Genomic DNA, 21258 nt, shown 5'->3' with positions numbered 1-21258 from the left:
AACCTTAAGTGCAGCAGAAATTTTTTTGTAACCTTGGCCAGATCTGTGCCTTGCCACAATTCTGTCTCTGAGCTCTTCAGGCAGTTCCTTTGACCTCATGATTCTCATTTGCTCTGACATGCACTGTGAGCTGTAAGGTCTTATATAGACAGGTGTGTGGCTTTCCTAATCAAGTCCAATCAGTATAATCAAACACAGCTGGACTCAAATGAAGGTGTAGAACCATCTCAAGGATGATCAGAAGAAATAGACAGCACCTGAGTTAAATATGAGTGTCACGGCAAAGGGTCTGAATACTTATGACCATGTGATATTTCAGTTTTTCTTTTTTAATAAATTTGCAAAAATTTTTTCTGTCAAGATGGGGTGCTGAGTGTACATTACTGAGAAATAAAATGAACTTTTTTGATTTTTGGAAAATGGCTGCAATGAAACAAAGAGTGAAAAATTTAAAGGGGTCTGAATACTTTCCGTACCCACTGTATTCAGCATCTTCAAAGTGGTAGGAATGGTGTGTAAATCAATTGATACAAACCGCAAAGAAATCCAATCCAATATCAGGTTGTAAAATAAAAAATCCAAATATTATGCATGCTTGAGACATTCAACAACAGAGCATAAAAATACCATCATTTTTATGCTCTTACCTGGAGCCCAGGTCAGCATCTGTGGCCTTGTCCAGCACACTGCTGAGGTTGTGCTCTGCCAGTGTCTCCTCTGGCACCTCCTCCAGCTCCTCCTCCCGCTGCAGGGACAGGCGGTAGTTTTCCAACTCGATGCGCTCTGGAGTTCCCCGCAGACGCTTAGCTAGACTAGGCTCCTGCAGGCCGTTGACCTCCGGTACTGGGGTTGACACGCGAGCATCAGGGGTGGGCAGCAGGTTGGAGGTAGGCAGAGGAAAGAGAGCACAAAAAAAGGCAACTGAGAATCAAGTAGGTGCAACAGTAGAGAGGAGAGGAACAGAGAAAAACACAACCCTCCACAGTGCAGGAGCCATGCAGGACTGATTAAAAGGTGCATCTTTAAGCCTTTAACTGTATTTATTTGTCTGTGTATTTAACTGAGTCAAAACAAATTTACTGTGTCACTATTTGTGAAAAGTAGTGTGATTATGGCTGCAAATTCTGACAATGTTTTTTTCCCCCCCATACACATTCGTTATTAGATTACTTATTCCCATTTACTCCCACTACACCACCACAACAACTTGATATTTTCAAAAAGGACAAACTGACAAGGACACACCAATTTAAGATCTCTAATTTATTGCATTAGATTATATTCCTACAGCAAATAGTATCAACAAACACAAATAAGGTAACACTCTAAAATAGTTATTGGTACAAACTTGGTTGGTGTCTTGCCCTTCTCCCATCCTGAGAAGCAAATCTTAAAACTGTATTTATTTCGGAAATGTGTCATTCAAATTTACTTGGATGATTGTGAATGTAAGTGGAATGAATTAAATTAAGTATAAGTTATACGACACGTATTTCCACTCACTTAAGCAGAGACAGAACTCCAGTCCTCGAGATTGGACAAAATGACAGACAATTCCCTAAAGCAATGACGCTCGAGTAAATCCCACTAAAAAGGATGGACGTGACAGTGAATGCGTGACATCTGATACTGCGCCATATGTGATGTTGTGTGGATGAGGAATGTGGTCAAACGACTGCAATGGTTTCCTTTTGGTTGGTTGATCTTTCCATCAAAACCAACCCTGAAATTAAAAGGACTAAAGCGACCCATGACCTAACAAATGCAATTTGCACTGTTTTTCAGGCTTTCCAACATGTTCATATTTATCTTCAATATTTAAAATAAATACAATTATTTCTAAATTTATTCTTATTTATTCTCTAATGAAAAGATCTACACAATGTGACATGATTTTCCTAAACAGATACTATAATGATGCATCTATTTTTGCAATACTATTTTTCCATGTCACCCATTTTTAGTAATGAAAGTAAGTCCTTAATTTTGTTAATATCTGGAATTAATGTTACATATGTTTATCGTATTACTACAGTATTTATGAGTAAGAATTTTAATTCATAATACTATACTTGCCACACATGGCAGCAGGCCTAAACGTAACTTACTTAAATTCCAGTTCTTTTTCTGGGAATCTTACCAGCCGGTTTTGTCCAGCTCTTTCTACTCACATTTACTATAATTAACTATAATATCCGATGCAATTAATGTAGCACAGATGTACTGTTAGCTTAGCTGCAATCTGTCAGGGGTGAGAGGGTGAGGGATGCAGGAGGACAGGGCAGCCGAGAAGGTCGGACAGAGGAGTGAAAATCACAAGAGAACCAATCACAGGCACTAATTCAAGCTCTCAGTTTTAAGCTGCTCTGATAGGAGGGGTGAAAGGTAAAGCTCACAAAAGCACTGATACAGGCACTTCATCACAGTGTGGTGAGTTTCAGTAAGGGGGATACTGTAGGCGCAGAACAACTTACAGTGAGAAAGAAACACATCACAAAGCAGGCTCTAAAAGAAACACATCACACAGGAGGAGGTAGAGCTAGAAGTGTGCAGTCACAGGCCACTAGAGGTTACAATCACAAAATGAATAAAGCTTGGCTCTTCGTTAAACACACAGGCAGGTTAAATTAATTTTTATGTAATTCATTTAGGATGTATGAATGTTTTGCTATTAGCCAAATCTTGAGAAAGCGGGCACATTACTGCCACATCTCATGTAAAACTTAATACTGTATACTTATTAATATTGCTGCCTGGAGAGATGACCAGCTCTGTCCTGCTGTTTAATTTCCAAGCCAAGAAAAAGAAATAAACTTAAGATGCACCATTCACTTTTAAAATTATGCTGCCAGAGCACTGCTTAACTGCCTCGGCCAATCACAAGTCATAAAATGGCTACCATAGAAACAGAAAGAATGCTGCATCTTCAAGAAATAAATCAATCACTGAGACGAAGAATCACAAGATTTACATGAACGCTTCGCAGGCTCAGTGAGTTAACAAAATCAGCTAAATACAATCCCACTGACATTAGTTGGCAAAGAGTAAAAGGAAGTAAGAAAGGAAAAAAAGGATGGACAAGAGAGTCATGCTAGAGGAGGTCGAGCAGGACATTGATGGTGAAACAGCAGAAGAGGTAGATGCAGTAGGTACACAGGAAGGGAGAGTCTAGAGGGTTGTGTGCCACCTGGTGGCAGGTCCAGGAGAGTGTGCGGCGGAGGGTACGCAGCGGGACTCCCACGCCCATGGCCAGACGGCAGGGCGCAGCCACCACAGCAAGAGAGGAAAGTGTGGTACCTGAGGGCTGGAGCTCGGCCGAGGGGACTGCTGCTGCCATCGCTCTTCCGGGGGCGTCCACGGTCGCCGTAGGAGTTTGGGGTGCCTGGTTTTCCTGCAAAAGTTGAAAGACAGGTGACGTCAACCACTGCAAAGTGTTGGGAGACACAAGTGCTCTTGGACGGTCTGTGCACAGGAGCAAAAGGTTAAAGGGAAAAAAACTGTTCCATCTCGATAGGCCCCTGCCTACGCACTGCATTCTGAAGACAAACCAAAACATTTATTTCTTCATTGTTTGTCAGCCAAGCCTGATTTCCACCAGGATTTCAATTAAGTAAATAAAAATAGGTACCTTAGCAGTGATTGGAGCAGGGGAGGGAGCAGGCCTCTTTCTCTGAGCGTAGCCAGAGAGACGGTAACAGTAGTGGGGCTTGCAGTAAAATTTCCCTGCAGGATAAAGAAGACAACACATAAGCAAATAAATAATATGTGCACTGCATATTCTGCAGACTTCACCGCACAGGGTCCATAGGCTTCATCTGTTCTGTAGAAGTCGTTGTGTGTTTTTCCATTCAGAATAAAAAAAATTCCTTCCTTTCTGTCTCAATGAGTGGGTTTAAGTCCCACGACTAACTGGGAAAAAAAACAGCTACTCTGTCTCAATGAACAATCTGCTGCCTGTCCTTGAGTACAATAGGCACCTCCAATAGAGGAAAAACATGGAATCATAAGACTGCCCTCAACTCTCAACTGGGATCAATGTAATGTAATGGCTGAGATTTCCACATTAAAAGACTGAAGGTGCTGAAATTTCACGTGGTTAAAGCATCTTTCAAAACATTCTGGAGGCAAAAAAATGAGACAAGCCTGGTGAAATCTGGTGCAGTGAATGTGCTGCTTTCAGCTCATTCATCTTAATGTCTCTGGTTTGTATATCTGTGGATGGAGTTGGAGATTGTGGTGCGTCTGTCTGCCTTAATCTCTTTTTTGATACAACCACTGGAGAGCGCCAAAGTCAAACATTTTTCAAATTCTACAGTTGCTTTTTTTTTATGCTGGTGCATTCAATTCATTTTGGCTGCAGCTGATGTTTAGGACTTTAGGATGGATGGGATATCAATGGAACACTATTTATCTTAATGTTAGACTTACCATCTTCCACATCAAAGGCATAGGAGGAAAGTCGTAGTGTGGTGCCACAGTATTCACACTTGAAGCAGCTGCGATGGAAGAACTTCCCCTCTGCACTCAGCCTCTCCATCACATACACACGCTTTCGGCAGAAGAAGCACACATCGCTGCCGCCAATATTGACAGGGAACTCTTTTCTGAGAGAGCCCTGTGGAAGGATACAGTATTGATCAGTTTTCAGGAAAAAAATAAAGGAAACATATGGGAGAGGAGAGGAGAGGGTTGAATACATCAAAGATTAAGTAGACATCAAGCCACACGCTCACACACCAGGTCACTGTCGAAGTATGCTGGGTATCGAACTACTTTATAACCTAATAAAAATACCACAACAGAGCAAGTCGATGGTTATGTCTCAGCAGGAACAGCGATCATCGAGCAAATGATCTACAAACACATCCCAAACTGCAGTTACTTGTTGAGCAAACACACACTCTATAGCTAAAGGGAGATGGATCGAGGTTAAACTGTGACACACACAATGTATCAACAGCACTCTGGCAAGTGAGGCTTTCATCTATACAGCTACGTGCCTTCTACTCCCCGGGACAGCATGCTTACCAAATCCCTCTTTTCAGGTGGGAGCTTAGGGTCTTCCTGAGAATGAAGCTGATTGGCTATTTGCTCAGCCAATGTGCTAACGCCGCCTGTGTACATCCTTACATAGCGCTGTCACCAGCATTAGGGGGGGAAAAAAGACAGGTGGGACAAACATTAGAAAATGATGGATGAAAAAGAAAGATTAGAAACAGAGGGAAGAGGTGGGGAGAGGAGAGTGTAAGGCAGTGGTCCTCAAACTATTTTCTGTCAAACCCCCACTTTTAGAAGAAAAGAAAGTTTACTCCAGCAAAAGTGGATTTCATTTTTATCAATCATTAACACATGCGATTAAAATAAAAGAAAGATTCAGGTAGGCAAAATAGCCTTGCTTGCATCAAAGCCCTTTTTTGTGTTTATGCCACCACATGACACATTCATGCAACTTTAGGTCTGCTCAACATCCATGCCCCCCGACCAGTGGCATTATGCCCCCCAAGGTGGGACAGACCCCAGTTTGAGAACCACTGTTGTAAGGAGATCACTTGTCATAGCAACAAGAGCTTCAACACGGGAAGTGTTCACAAACAATGTTTCCATGCTTGATTGATCAAGCGTTGAGATGTGCTGAAAGCCGCAGCTAGCTGCAAAACCAAATATAGCTCAAAAACAAATGCCCTCAGTCAAACAAATAATTCCACTGTTCATTTACGGGCCAACAAAGAGCATTATTGGATTTAGGACATCAAAAAAAAGCTACTATTCACCAATATGACATTTTGAAAGACAGCCACCAAAGTGTACCTGTGCTTCTGTAACATCACTGTTCATGAAGACTACTATATGTGCTTAGTAAAAGCAGTCATGCATTTTTCATTCACTTGCACACACACAGTGGCACTCACCCGGTACTGTATACTGTATACTCATTGAACAATTGATTGAACAAAAGAAAATGCTGGAAGGGGCCATTCAAACTGGTGTGTTATTGTCTGAACTCAAAAAGTCAGTATATGAAAACATTAGTTTAATACCAAAGTTAAATCTACACCAGGATTAAGTTCAATCTATTAAAACTAAAAAAAAAAAAATCTTATCCTGAAGAATTGAGGTGAAATGTAACATGAGGCACACTTTATATAGATATAGATTTTAGTAAGCTTTACTGTGCTGCAGTCCCACTGCATTACAAAGCTGTTACTCTACCACAGTTGGAACTGTGCTTGTCAACATGACAATTAGACTAGATGAGATTTTTGCTGCCAAGCTGCTATTTCAATTCTCAACAACAACTTGGGACTCCCTTGGCAATATAACTATGGGAATTTTAATTAAGATCAAGCACACTCCAGCTAAAAATATTTTGATATCTGTTCAGTTAGAGTCACAGTCATAAAGGACTGATTACTCAACCACATACTAATTACAACAACCACAGTAAACAATCAACAGGGTTGCAAATGAGTCTCTTAATATTTCACAACAAGCAGCCAGCTTTTCAAGCAAGTCACAGGTGAGCTTCAGTCGTGTCGAACAACTTCTGCCAATAAGTGAGAAGATGCATCTTCCAAGTGCAGGTGTAGTGTGTTAGTGTCACCAAGCTCCATTCCTTCCAGGTGTGAAATGACTACCTGTCTCAAGGTGTCAGAGGAGGAGAGGGGAGAATCAGGTGGAGACCGGGCTCGGGCCAAGTGCCACTGCTCCATAAAAAAATGTGAGGGCTTTTTCTTAGGCTCCACAAAAAGAAGAGAGGAGAGCAGTTAAACGTTTCAAAAATGTCAATTTAACAAGTGAAATATGAACTTCTATTGATTTTGTTTTAGAAATGTCCTGCTTCACACAATTTTCTGAAATAAAACTATTACACCAAATTTTGTTTGGAGAGCAGCCTGTTGGTCGATTAATTCCGTCTGAGGTTTTATGCTAACATACTAGCATATATTGCAGAGTAATAGTATACTCCTCAAATGCTGCTGCTTAACCTCTATGTTCTTTATGTTTCTCCTTTCTAATAATATTCCTGTCTGCACCTGTGCAAATGGCAAATCAAGCCAAGTGAACTCAAACATCAAAATTAGTTGTGTTTCTATGCTTTGTATGTTTTTACTAATTGTACTTTCATACAGTTTAACAATTAAACAGTTCACAGTTTTTTGTTATCATGTAACATTGTATTGTTTTGTGTCGAATTTTATCACCTTCACAAAAACCTAAATCATTTTTCCATTCACTTTCCATTACATTTTACTGCTATTAGAATCCTTATTTACATGCTGCCTACTTGCAATTACTTGTTAACGTATTAAACTAACTGGCCAACAACCTACTGGGGATCCATGGATGATTTTAGGGTCTCCTAATTGACCAACAGGGCAAGTGTCCCACAAACCTGTGTTGCTTTATCAACCTGTATAAATATTAGCCTGATGATCAGAATTTGTGTTAATAGGGAAATTTCACCTGTGGTCCGGCTGGCTTGCCCTCAAACCGAGAGACAAGTTGCTCAGCCCTCTCTTGAATACTAAGCACATATAAGGGCATTTGATCATCAGAGTGCAGAGGCATTGCGGGCTCCTGCAGAGAAATAGATGATTCAATCACAAAAGGGGTGTAACAAGGTAGAAGATAAAGTTATTATCTTCCTTTTTAGCAGTTTCCAAAAAAGTTTTCCTTTCCAAGAAGCTTGTAATTGTGTTAAACAGATGGTTTGTTAGCCATTGTTTTCATAGGTCCAGCTGACAGGCTTAAATTACTGCATACATTTAAAGAGGTGGTATTCCCTCTTCTTTATTGAGTTATATACCTTTTTTGTGCATGTAACAGGTTTGCAAAACTGAAAAAGCCCAAAGTCCAGCCCAAAGGGAGTTCCTATCTTCCACAGAAAACTCTGCTCTGAGCTGCTTGAAAATACCTCGTTTGTAGTTCAGCCGCTTCACTTTCATCCTTGTGACGACACAGGGATAAACGCTAAATGCGCCTCATATAACGCTTGCCAAGCGCCTACTCCGACACTCTCTCAAAAACACCGGTGGAAAAACACTGAGTTGCAGGACACACCTCTCCTCTCTCTTCCAAACATTAGCTACCCTCCAGGCAGTCAATGGACATAAAGTTGTTACTGTGATGTAGAGACAGAGCTCTGTTAACACTTTATGGATGAAAGATACATTTGCTACAGATTATAACTCACTACTCTGAAACTGTTGTGCCAGTCCATGTTGCCAAGCTGGTTGGCAACAAGTAGCCTACAGCTGAATCAAAGCTGTTTACCGGCTTCTCATGACCCGCCCTTCTCTGCTACTGATTCGCTAGTAGTCCTTAACTAGGAACTGCCAAGGGGGTAAGCCAGAGATTGGACTGTGAAGCCGACCAAAGCCTGCATGGAGGGATCCATGTAGGCCCAAAAATGACGTCAAAACCCTACGACACCCCGTTGCACATGAGAGATGTAACCGTATTGCTTAGATTATAAACTCTTGGCAATTAAAAAAAAACAAACTATTTGGCCATCAGTGACGCTACGTTGGTGTTTGGCAGGTGAGCCTTGTAGGTGGGCTGATTAACCAGTGACGATTCGAGTCAGAGAAACACACTGAGCCATGAAACTTTTTGTTACCAGAATTACGGTGTTTCTGCCATTGTTCTACGTCATTAAACCACGGTTATGCTGCGTGATCACGCGCAGTAGATGCTGGTGCCAACAGGAAGTAGCCCTGTAGTAGTATTCCAAAACTGGCTTCACTGCTCCACTCAAATCAGCCTGTTGGCTTTGTCCAGTAATATACTGTCTATGGGCGCATGTGCAACTCCCAAAAAAGATAATTTAGAGACAAGATGTATCACTCCATACCTAAAACGAAACCTTCAACACAGGGTGAAGAGAGGAGCTGCAGCAATGTGAAGTATGACAAAAAAATGTGGTGTTATTTGAAAATTAAACCGTGTAAACCTGTTCTGGTACAAGCCCTAAATAGGATTTTGAACCTGAAAATGAGCATAAAACCACCTCTTTAAGACTGAATTAGTAGACTATGAAAGCAATGCCCTGCAGTTAGTATGGCTATACAGCAGAAATACCTAGAAAAACAACAGACTACATTGAACTGAACAAGCTTGAGTGAACCTTCCAGTATGGCCCTTTTCTCAAAAGTAAAAGCTTCCACAAGAGGTTATTTCTCAGTACAACAGGAGTGATGTGTTAGAGTTTTAGTCCACTGCACCAACACCTAACCTTTCTGGAAGCGTCAGGAGAGGATAGTGGTGAACCAGGGATCTCAGTCAGGTCACAGGACAACTTCCACTGCTCTAAAAAGAAACGGGACGGCTTTTTCTTAGGCTCCAGGGAGAAAAGAGTAATGGTTGGAAGAGGGAATTAGACTTGGGAGAATGCTAAGACAGGCTTACAAATGTACTCAATAAAACTCTAAAACGCGAAATTGAAAACCATGTTCTCATAAAATGTCCATGCACAGTGTTCACCTTTGGTGGCCTGTCAGGTTTGCCCTTAAACTTGGAGATAAGGCGGTCAGCCCTCTCCTGTATACCAGGTATGTGAATGGTTCCGGGGTCTGTCAGGTGCAGCGGCTTCCACTCCTGCCAAGGAAGCGCTATTGAGACTTGATGATGATTTTGGGTGTAGCTTATATAAAGAAAAGCCTGATTTGTTTGTTCCATAAAGACGTCTGCTTACAGCTACTCCAACTATCTCGTTAAAAAATGCCAAACACAAACAACAGAAATTGCAGAAACAAGCTCAACACATAGCCATGCAATCACTCATTTACTCTACCCCGTGTTTCAGAGGTCTCTCGTAGTATTCAAGTTCTTCTTCCTCCGGACTGTTACACAAATGCTTGAAGGCAGAAATGAGCAGACACACATACTGTATTAACACTTCGGTTTGCATCGAGCAAAAGGAGTTGACTGTTGTGTGTTAGAGAACAGCTTGTTATGCAGAACTTCTGACACTAAGTGAAAACTACCCAGGGTCCCGTCAGTCTACATTCATTTACAAGCCGTCACATCCCAACAACATACCCTTCAGCATGAGAACAAACAGCTCGTCTGATAAGAACATACACTACCCACTCACAGGAAAGCAAACAAGACTGTAACCTTTCTAGGAAGCTCATATGGGGAAATCTGTTGTATTTATTTATGCTACACACCGCAGACGCCGAAACTGAGGCACAGCAGACATAATTTGGAGGGATCATTTTAGAGAACAAAAGGGTGAGCAGGGGGTAAGAGGACACTAGATGGGTTTGCAATGGATTTGTGACAGAGATAGACAGATAGAGCAGACTGTGTGTCACCTCTGAGTGAAGAGAGAGCGAGGAAGTGGAGGAGGAAGAAGGGAGAAGAATGATTTTCTTTGGGCAGCTCCGAGAACCCGAGCTGGACAGTTGGTCTGCGCCACTTCTGGCCTTGAGAGATGAGGGACAGGGACAGCAGATTCAGCAGAAGATGATGAGAATGATGATGAAAATGATGAGCTATCGTCCAGAGTAAATATGCTTCATAATTGCTGTCATTTATAGTAGGTTTATACATTTTAATGCTTTCAAAAGCTTGTAAAACTAAGAGGGGAATTTCTATCTAAACAGATTTGCGTACACACTCACATAAATTTAGTAGTCCATTTGGTTAAATTAATGTGTTGTCCTGACACACTGGGGCACACACACACACACACACACACACACACTAAATACAGTCCATTGTTAGTGAGAAATTTCCAAAAGGGAATTTAATTGACTGGTGCTGTAATTAACCTTGACATAAAGTGTTAAGGCTGATATATAGAAACGTTCTTTCTATATTGGTCAACAAAACATGAAGCAAACAGATAGAACAGAAACGTGGTGCAAGAAAACCAACAAGGCATGAAGTGATGTTTACTTTGTGAAAAGAGAGAAATTAAAAGCTTGCCAATGAACAAGCATGAGCACTGAATATAAGAGTGGCTTAAACATTCTATCCCAAACACTAAGTGTACTCAAGTATTTAGGATTATCAAGATTATTTCCAGTCTTTACAACTGACTTTCAGCTAATTAAATTTACTCCACAGCCAGAGACTTACTGTGCAGTGAGAGGACGTTTAAGAACAGTAGTGAATTAAATCCCATTAAACAGGACAGTTTGAAGCTTTAAATCAATGTCTGTGAGGTGAATGCTTAATCTAGTGACAAGACCAGAGAAAAAAAAAAGGCAACTTTCTAAGCATCAGCAGGAGAAAACTGGTGCTGGCACTTTACTATGCTGACTGTGTTATTCGCTTGAGAGAACAGTAAAAAAGGATGACAACCAGGCGGGACAGTTGGCTATAGCTGGTCTTCTACTGAGGCCGGAGTGAATGTCAATCAGTAACATTTCAACACACCTAGTTGGGTTGGTGGCTAACAAAATAGCAAGCTTAATTACTACTTATACAGTGAGGGCAGAAGTATAGCAGGCAACCTTGACATTGAAAATAGGAGGACCATTCTGTTTGTTTTTCTTATGGGCGCTCATATTTTTTGTTTTTTTCACGTTATTCCACTGATCAACAGGTGGCCTCACTGTGCCAAGCAAAGTAGCAGTACGCCAGCAATCCGCAGGGAGGACAAAGACTCCAACCTGGCAAACATGGATTTAAACAATGCAGAATTCTAATCAAAAAGTAAAAGAAAAGAAAAAATTAAATATAATCAGCATTGCCAATGTTTTATGATGAAGAAAATGCATTTGACAGGTTTGTTAAGCCTGGAAGTTGCACGCAAAACTTTCTGGTGAGAAAAAAATTAACGTTAACAGAACTCTGTTTAAAAGAAAGGCTACCTTTGACTTGCTAATCACTGCTAAGAGAAGCTGTACATTATTATGTTAATGCATACATTATTCTAGATATCATTTTGTGTTTTAAACATCGCAACTAGGTACCAATTAGTATATTGCACGTAATTAGCATATTATGACTGTGCATTATGTCATTTTTACAGTATTTTTTGCATCAACCCTTCCTACATCTGACTGATCAAACCCGCCAATAATGGGCTGTCGTGCCTACAAATGTGAATCTGCTTACTTCTGCCCTAGATTTTATATTTGAAGGGTAATGTTTAAACATAGCTTAAACATTTGTTGACAAGATTTTAGAATCTAATATTTTGCTTATTGATCTGCTTGGGGCTAATTTGGTCTAAGCGGATGTGGGGAGATGTTGTATGGCTTGGTGAAGCTACCTTCCCGTCCCCTTGCCTCTGGATTGGAAGGACAATCCATTTCCATTTGTAGGAGCATGAATCAGGACTTAATGGGATATGAAAGGAGTTACTACTGTAACTACCGACACTATTGTATCGGACCAGTGTAGCTAACCATACCTGCTCCCCTCTGTTGGGCAGTGTCTGACACTTGATCATTTCTTTGTAGCGAATGCTCAGCTGCTCCTGCTGCTGTGTGCGTCTCTGAACCAGGGCAGGAGAAGCAAGGAGGAGAAACCATGATGGTGTTGCAATCTTATGCGTGTCTCACACAAACACACACACACACACACACACACAAAGCTGCACAGCTATTTGATTAAGAAGTTAAAAACACCGACAGTCACAACACAAAAAGAGTTATTCAGTTAATTCCTCCAAATCTTGCACACCACAACAGATCTGAGGACTGTCTACAGAGGGGGTGATGCTCAGATAAGTACAGGTCTACACAAAGCAGCTTTCACATATGGTTAGATGGTCAGTTTAGTTGTTAGTCTCTAATGGGGATATGGTGGGGCTTTTCCACTCTTTACCTTTCTCCAGGCTGGGACAGGTGCAAGGCGCACTGGCTCATTAAGAGGGGTTTGGGGCGTGGTAGGGGACAAAAGACGATCCAGATTGGGCAGAGACTCCCCCTTTGTGGTCGGATGAGGATGAGTGACAGTGAGGGAGGCCGGTAAGAGGCCCAAATAACCATGCAAGGCATCATGAAATTGTCCACGATGGGGGGTGGAAACAAAGAGAGAGAAAAACAGACAGAAGGAAGTGGATCATGAGTGGATGGAGTCACAGTTGTTGGAAAATATGTGTTCAGAACTAATAAGGAAGCGAAAGAGGGTCATAAATGCCATGCAGAATGTACATCAATAATAGCTGGAGAGAGAGGAAATATACAAAGTGTGTGCATAACATATCTTTAGCCAGGCAACTGCTACACTATTTAGCCTTTATACACCAATGCCTTCCCCACAAACCTCCAAATTACTCACTATTAAGATCCTGTATTTTTCATACAATCTGATATTTTCTGAGACTTCTGATTGCCAAATCAAAACACAAATAGAATCTTTTACATTAAAAAAAAAAAAAAAAACATTAAATCAGAATCAGCTATTTCAAGACACAAGACAAACAGTAAGAAGACATTTTCTCAAACAGCAACAGTCGAGTCGTCTTTCTCTCCATCAACAATGCTGTCTAGTGTTCCCGCAGCCCACTACTCCCTCCCACTCCCAGTAGCAAGCAAATCAAAGCTCTACGAACCAATTCACCCGAGCCCTCCAAGCCCAGTCAGCACTGTGAGGCCGCCTACATGACCCAGGAACAATACCCAGCATGACCAATATTAGCATTCTGGACCTCTGCTCATTAATACAGTGGCCTACAGCTTGTCAATCCTGAGACCAGAGGCCCCGTCACACAGCTTGAAATCTACATGGTTATGAAAATGTTCGTTGTGAGGAAAAACAAACCACAATGAGTGTGCAAAAATGATCTGAACTCCTACTGCGTCCAGAAAGTCTGAACATCTACTCCCTGTTCCTTAATCTCCTCTTAGTGGAAAGCTTTTTCCATCCAACATGAACCACGTGACTTCCTTCATACCTGTCTTTTGAGTCCTGTAGGTTGTGGAGCGTTCTCCTCAAACTTGGCCAGCAGCTGGTTGGCCATGACCTTGACTTTGTTGTGGTTCCCCACAGCAGAGGAGTCCATTTTTCTCTCCGACAGGATAGCTGGGACAGACGGCCTGTCGTCACGACTGGCCCTGGATACCTCCTCCTGTGAGAAAGTAGAAAACAGGAAAAAATGTTTGCCAGTTGCAGTCTGTCTAGTGGGATTAATTTGTCTGTTCTGGATGGATAGGCTGCTCAAACAATCATCACAAGATCATCATATGAGAAGCTGTCAGAACTACTCACATCTTCAGACTGGCTGGTTTTCCTTCTCTTCCCCAAACCGTCCACATCCTTCTCTTTTTTGTCCTGTTGATGACACAAGTTATTCTTAGTCACTCTTACTACAACAAAGTGATGGGAGTGCCACATTTGATGCTTTAAGAAGGTTGCTAACAGGCATTTCTCAGACACTGACCTTTGGATTTCGTTTCCTGGAGATTGCTATGCTCTGACCAAGTTTGCTGAGGAAGGAGATGGGAGATTTGGTGCTGGTGATCAGTGCTGCTTTCTCCTCAGGACTCAAGTTGTGGTTATCTGAAGAGAAATCCAAAAAGAAAAATATGGAAGATTAAGAGCATGAAAATCCTCTCAGGATTATGGGTAATTAAGTCTACAAAGCACCTGTCAAAGTTATTACAGACACCTCCTAAAACCAGATTACAGAAGAAGCAGGCCTACTGTATCACCCACTCTCACCTCCAGGTGGCACTGTGTCCTTAAACATCTCATAGAACTGGCTGAGGTACATGACCATAGAGAGTTTGTCTGGCTCTACCACAGAAGACATCTCCTTGCCAGTCATACACGGCGAGATGCCAAATTCCCTCTCCGCCACGTCAAAACCCAACTGGTTGTTCTTCTCCTGGTCTCGCTCGTCCAGGGAATCAAAGTCACTGAGCGCAGGAGGAAGACGGAGAAGAAGACCAGAAATCAACGGGAGAATGAGATGGGAGAGGAGTTAATCATCATGAGCATTCATCTCAGTAATCTTAATCTCTGTTTTCATCTCTACACATGAAAAAGTTCACTTTTTCATGTGTAGAGATGAAAACATTACATTTGAACCCTGAGGACTGTATCACACATGAATATTATTATCCATAAGTCAATTTTATATCCCCAAAATCCAATCAAGGTGTACTTGGCGATGTTCTAAGGACGTAATATTGGCTTGACTATTAGTAAGAACAATATCAACAAATGTTTTTGTTGTTTTTTTTAAACAATGTTGTTTAAACATGCATTAACTGATCTTTGGCCACTTGGAGACAGCAGAAACAAGCTGTGAACACGACATTGATATGTTGCCACCCAAGTGGTTATGGCAAATTTGTTATCAAACAGTTCAATTGCAAATCCTACAAACACAGAGCAACATTAGCATTCATTTGCAGTCATGTTTCTGGCCACGTGACAAATGTAAGTCCAACATTCACACTCCTTTGAGTCCGGTCTCCCTCTCTGCTAACTTTTGAGGGAAATATCTGGATTTGTAGCCGCTAAATGCTCCACTATGTTCACCAGCTAACTTTGTCTGCTATCGCATGGTTAGTTTTTCAGCACTTCTTCTCTAAAAACAGTTGCCTGTTGTGGCTAGACACATCACTATGAAAGCAGTGACAGTCAAACTAAACAGTAAAGTTGTTGGCTGTAAAACAAAAAACAAAGAGCTGAAAGATGGTTTAAATTATGTGTCATGACAAGCAACCTCTTATATATTACACAATCTTTAGATCCATCTGTAATATAAAAATATTGCTTATTACATTTTGAATTTCCAAATATCATGATTGGTGATCTCCTGCACTGTGAAATAAAGCTTTGACAATAACTTTGACATAGCTGATGATTCTTGATTATCTTGCTCACCAAATCAACAGAGAATGCACCTAATATCAGTCTGGGATGAATCAGCAAAATGTTTTGAAAAAACCAGGAACAAATCTATATTTGCCGGCCACAACTACCCAGCAGCTTTGGCTCTAACGGAAATGAACTGACACTGAGCCTGCTTTAAACGCTAATGAAGAAGCATTTCTGTACAGCAGGCGACTGCACATGTTGTGGAAAGCATTACTGTAAATGTCATTATACTGCAACTGAAAATACCATTAACAATGGTCATCAATACATCTCAAACTGCATATATAGTCCATTTAAAAGCATTAGCATTAAATTATCTCATCAGGCACAGAGTGGACCCTCCACTCAATCCCTCTCAACCATCCATCTTCTACATGCGTACACGTGAGCGCACTTTTCCCCAGAGTACCTCCACTCATCACTCTCCCTCCCCTCCTCCCATCATCTGGCCTATCAAAGGCAGCAGAGCACAACTGCTACACAACTTGGTAAAGGTCAGGCAGGACACAGGCACTAATAGCTTATAATGTTAATTTCCACATTGTCTCCAGAGGGTAACAAACTACATTAGACAATGCGGATGGAGACTGTGTTGTTTATAGAGCGTGTGAGAATAAGGAGAGTGTTTATATGTGTGTGTGTGTGTGTGTGTGTGTGTGTGTGTGTGTGTGTGTGTGTGTGTGTGTGTGTGTGTGTGTGTGGATATGAGGAGGACTCCCTTAAGGGACCCAAGAGGCCATTATGACTGGGAGCTGTCACCTCATTTACAGTGATGTACAACTCAAACCCAAGGTCCCAACCAGACAATAAACATCATTTGCAACCAACAAACACACATAAACACAGCAGGCCAGTCATTCTGCAGGCCCTGCAGCAGTTTTAACCCTTTCACTCTAACCATAATGGGATATACTTGGCCGAGTTTGCAAATGTTTTCTCACAAAGTCCACACATTGCAAAACACATTTGCAATGTATTTTGCTCCTTGTGGCGTCTGTTCTGGGTGTATTTCTTTCAGATACTCACATGAGGTCCGGTCTGTATCGGTCAATGAGGGCACACAGGGCCAGACCACTCTTCCAAGACATAGTAAGGTCCGTTACGTGAACGTTCCTGTATCCCTCCGTTTGTCTCTGGCACCAGTTGAGCAGTTTACTGGACCGAGCTATGGACTCTGGTGTGGCAGAAAGAAGAAAATGAAAGGCTTGATGTAAAAGCAGCATGCTGGACAGAATCTGGATTAAACAAGGAAAGATATATAAACTGTTTATGGGCAGCACTACACATCTCTTCTCAACTCATGGCCTTGGTCAGGCAAGGCTGATCATAGGATCATAAAGTTTTGTCATCCATGACGTCATCATCCATGTTAGTGCCAGTTTTAACCAGCCAATGAGGACATATTATGAACTGTGAGATGTTAAACTTTTACTGATGTAAAGGAGGAGAAGGATGCAAATGAGAGGTTAGGAGAGGATGCACAACTCATAGGAAACCTTTAAAACAGCTAGAACTGACTTTAAATGTTGAATATAACCAGGGGGCTTGAATGAGAATTAGTATGGCAAAATAATAGAGGCTGCTATCAGTCCATCATTCCACTATTCATTTTACATTATTCATTTGTGAGTAGGGCTGAACGATTAATTGTTTTCAAATCGAAATTGCGATTTGAAAGAATGCAATTAGCTAATCGTGAAGACGGCGATTAAAATGTAGGTTAATTATACAGCGCCTCTGACCTGCTTTAAACAGTCATGCAGTTACAAATTCATTCGTTGTCATCCTTGTGTGACAGATCTGCTTGCCAATCAAAAGCGGGATGTGCTTCCTGTTACGGTCCTAACCAGAGCGGGCATAGGGCGTGTACATTTACAAACGTGAAATAATGGTGTCAGCCAAACAGACACGGGAAGCGGCTGTGCCGCGGTTTTGTCCGGCGTCAACTCACACTGAAGTGTTTCAGCAGCGGAGCGTTTAACCTTCTTCAACCACAGATAACAGGGGCGAGTTCAGCGCAGACAAAACGTAGCTAAACGTTTTTTTCAACGGAAACTGTGGTCCTCTGAACACCCTGTTGTGTATGCAAGCGCACTGCATTTTCCTGGCTTTTTAACGCCGTTGTGTTTACAAACTTGTTGCAGTTGATTGGGTAACACATGAGACACGCCCACCAAACGGGAGAAAACATACCCCAAAGCCCGTTGCAGAACGTTGCGCAACGTTTCAAGGAAACATGCCGTTCAATCTGAAAACGTTGCAAACCGGTGTAAAACGTTTTGAGATTGAACTCGCCCCAGGTGTCAGTGAGCCCGCTCTCTGTAGGCTGACATTACATATCCACATGGAGCATTTCAAAATAAGAGCGTAGCGCACCGTCTGATTTTGCTAACTTGTTCAGATTTTACTTATTTGTTCAGTTGTCCTTGGTTTTTATGCTTCTACTATGGTTAAGCTACATAGTTAAATTTTTTCTTTCTTTTGTCAGTTCAAACTGTGTTTATGGTCGAAGTATGATCAGGAGTCTGCAACGGGTGTTTTATTTTGAAAATCGACCGGATTCTCTCTGCCTTTCTGTGTCTGACTTTATGCCTGGTTCATCTGGGGCGAGTTCAATCTCAAAACGTTTTGCCAAATTTTCGGATTGAACGACATGTTTCCTTGAAACGTTCTGCAACGGGCTTCGGGGTATTTTCTCCCGTTTGGTGGGCGTGTCTCAGGTGTTACCCAATCAGCTGCGAAAAATTTGTAAACAACTGCGTTAAAAAGGCAGGAAAATTCACTGCGCCTGCCTACACAGCAGGGTGTTCAGGGAACCACCTTTTCTGTTGAAAAAAACGTTTTGCTACGTTTTGCCTGCGCTGAACTCAGCCCTGTTCTGTGCTGCTTGACGCGGCTTCCGTCCTGGCAGTTTAGCACAGCTTCAATAAAAAAAAATAAAATAAAATAAAACATCGCAAATCGCATTGTAATCGCAATATCTGGCAGAAAAATCACAATTATATTTTTTTCCCCAAATCATTCAGCCCTATTTGTGAGTATATGGCAGGTAAATATTAAAACTGTAAAAAAAATATTAGGTATCCCTGAAAAGCAACACCATGCATTTGGACTGTTACCTTGCAACTGCTTGTCAAGCAGGTAATTGTCTAGAGTGAAAATAGTTCATTATTACATTTCAGCAACAATGATTCAAGCTAAATTCTACACTGATCAATCAGCACATTTAAGCTTAGCTTTTCTGCTACTAAAACAGTTTATAGTGTCCTTTTTAAGCATGTGAAAGATACAAACCATTCCTGGCCAACTTGGGTGTGGACGAGTTGATCACATTCTCAATTTCAATGCGCATTTCCCTGGACTCCCCCGTGTCAAAGAAGTGCCTCACCTGCGACATACACATTAATCTTACACATCTGAAATTCCAAACATACTGTAGCACATCGACACCTTGTGTCTATCGACTGATTATCCTTGACTGATACTTTAAATTTATTGTGAAGGATCAATAGAGACAAAGATGGCCCCTGCAGTTTGTTAGCGGCGATACTCACCTGGCTGGGCTTGAGGAAGTTGAGGCTAATGTTGGGGTAACGTGTAGTAGGATCCACACTGTAATGACTGAAGTTCTTACTGACGTTTTCTGGTGTGGTTTGGGGCAGTAGACGGTATATACTCTCCCTAAAGCGGAGAGGAAAAAATGTAATATATTCCCATGTACAAAGTAGAGTCTTACTAGTAGGAGGAAAATATAGAGAGATACTATTGCAGTAGATATAATAACATTGTTGTTGATTGATGTTATCAAAAAGCACAGAGTGTTAAAGCAGAACAGAAGAGTCACAGTCAGTTCTTATGAAAGCTGCCATTAGTACTATCAGAGGTGGCACTGATGAATTAAATCACATACAGGCACATTTCCTAGTAAAGCACTTAGAGATAAAAGGGTGTGTCTGAAGAGAGATAGCATGTATGTGCGGCTGTGTGTGCATGAGCGTGTGAATGCAGTACAAGAGTAGGGCGAGTCTCAGTGTGTGTGCATCATTGTTTCCACACCCTCACCTCTCAGCCAGAACCTCTAGAGGAGTTTTTCCCTGAGCCCAACTCTTCACCATCCAAGCTGAGTCCATGGCTGCCAGGAAACCTCGGGCGATGCCAGTGCCCATGGGCCAGAAGGGCTGGAGACAACAGCAAACACCACATTCAATAACCAAATACGGTCTCAGAAGAACCAAGGATATAAAAAAAACAAACAGGGGTACAACTTGAACGTCACAAGTGTAGAATGATAAAACGTGGTCTCATGGAAAGCTTTTAAAACCTCTGCTGTCTCTCTCACCTCCAACAGGCTATCTCCCACAAGCGCCACCAGCAGCTTGTGGCCGTTGCGTTGGCGCACCAGGGCGGCGTTCTCTGACGCGTACATGCAGGTGAAGTCGAACATGGCTACGTCAGGCTGGCCGTAGTGGTTGATGGCAAAGTCCAGCGTGGGAAGCTGGTGGTTGGTGGAGAAATCTGCAGCCTCGCGGGCATAAGACAGCAGGGCAGCCTGGTCCACATTAGCCCTGGACAGCAACACTTCTGTGTCTGCATAGTCCTACAGGAGAGATGAGTGATGAGATTAGAACTGGCATCAAGATGAAAACTCAAAAAATAAATAAATAAATAAATAACAGAAGTCCAGAGAAGTGTGATGAAACTGTTTGATCAATGAGTAGTAGCCAGAGTCTTCAAACTAAATCTAGCCATAATATAAGACTTAATCAACATAAATAAAATTGGCAGCTATCATAGAAAGCTAATGTGGTTATACCAGTGATGAGACATGACCAGCTGTCCTGACAGACAGACTCAAAAACAATAGACAAGGCACAGTCAAGTCTGTTATTGTGTTACTGCACTGAATTTATAATCCCTTTCTCTAAAACAAAAACAAAGCATCAGAACAACAAAAGAATTGAGTAACTTATTAAGAACTTATTATATTAAAAACTAAATACATACAGAATATATGAAGAATCCTAAAAGTCTACATGTGAACTAAGGAACCATTTGAAGTGGACAGTCCCTTTAAGACGTCTCTCCGCTACAAAGAGGCCCAAGCACTTGCAGCGGAGTGAACTGTGCAGTTCACAAGTCTCTCCAACATGTAGCATCAAATCACTGCATGCTTTCAAAGTGACATGTTTTCATAGAGGGTGGTGAGAGCCACATTCTTCAACCTTCAAGCTCCCCAGTTGTCCATTGCCAGGCTTGGTGGTGGGTGAGGGGAAGGACAGGGCAGGTTAGTGGAAGATATGAATGAGGGTTGTTTCTGATTTGCGGTGCTGCCTTGAACTGTGTGGACTCGCCGCCCTTCCTCTATCCCTTTCCAAGGGGCAGGACTGAGTCAGTTACATTGCTATAAAAGGAACTGTCTAGGACTCTGTATTAAATGGGAACTTCCAGACATTTCATTAACATGTG

General features: G+C 41.7%; 1 protein-coding gene across 12 annotated transcripts in view; it reads right to left on the bottom strand.

Annotated features, from left to right (window-relative positions):
* mical3a (microtubule associated monooxygenase, calponin and LIM domain containing 3a) overlaps positions 1-21258 on the bottom strand; it is a 96694-nt gene that overhangs the window by 25184 nt on the left and 50252 nt on the right. For 11 of the 12 annotated variants that reach the window (XM_046038016.1, XM_046038015.1, XM_046038019.1 and 8 more), the window contains 13 exons: positions 20132-20389; positions 19855-19970; positions 19347-19473; positions 19087-19180; positions 16819-16966; positions 14626-14822; positions 14345-14463; positions 14173-14235; positions 13859-14032; positions 4429-4615; positions 3629-3723; positions 3298-3391; positions 648-843 (listed from right to left, as the gene is read on the bottom strand). In XM_046038016.1, the coding sequence (XP_045893972.1) occupies positions 648-843; positions 3298-3391; positions 3629-3723; positions 4429-4615; positions 13859-14032; positions 14173-14235; positions 14345-14463; positions 14626-14822; positions 16819-16966; positions 19087-19180; positions 19347-19473; positions 19855-19970; positions 20132-20389 (1868 nt within the window). Of the gene's footprint in view, positions 1-647; positions 844-3297; positions 3392-3628; positions 3724-4428; positions 4616-12786; positions 12889-13858; positions 14033-14172; positions 14236-14344; positions 14464-14625; positions 14823-16818; positions 16967-19086; positions 19181-19346; positions 19474-19854; positions 19971-20131; positions 20390-21258 lie in introns of all 12 variants that reach the window. The other variant, XM_046038025.1, reaches the window with a different exon arrangement.

Source organism: Micropterus dolomieu, linkage group LG22, assembly GCF_021292245.1.
Source record: "Micropterus dolomieu isolate WLL.071019.BEF.003 ecotype Adirondacks linkage group LG22, ASM2129224v1, whole genome shotgun sequence".
NCBI lineage: Eukaryota > Metazoa > Chordata > Actinopteri > Centrarchiformes > Centrarchidae > Micropterus > Micropterus dolomieu.
Note: the sequence above shows the minus strand (reverse complement) of the source record. Positions and strands in the feature narration are given on the sequence as shown.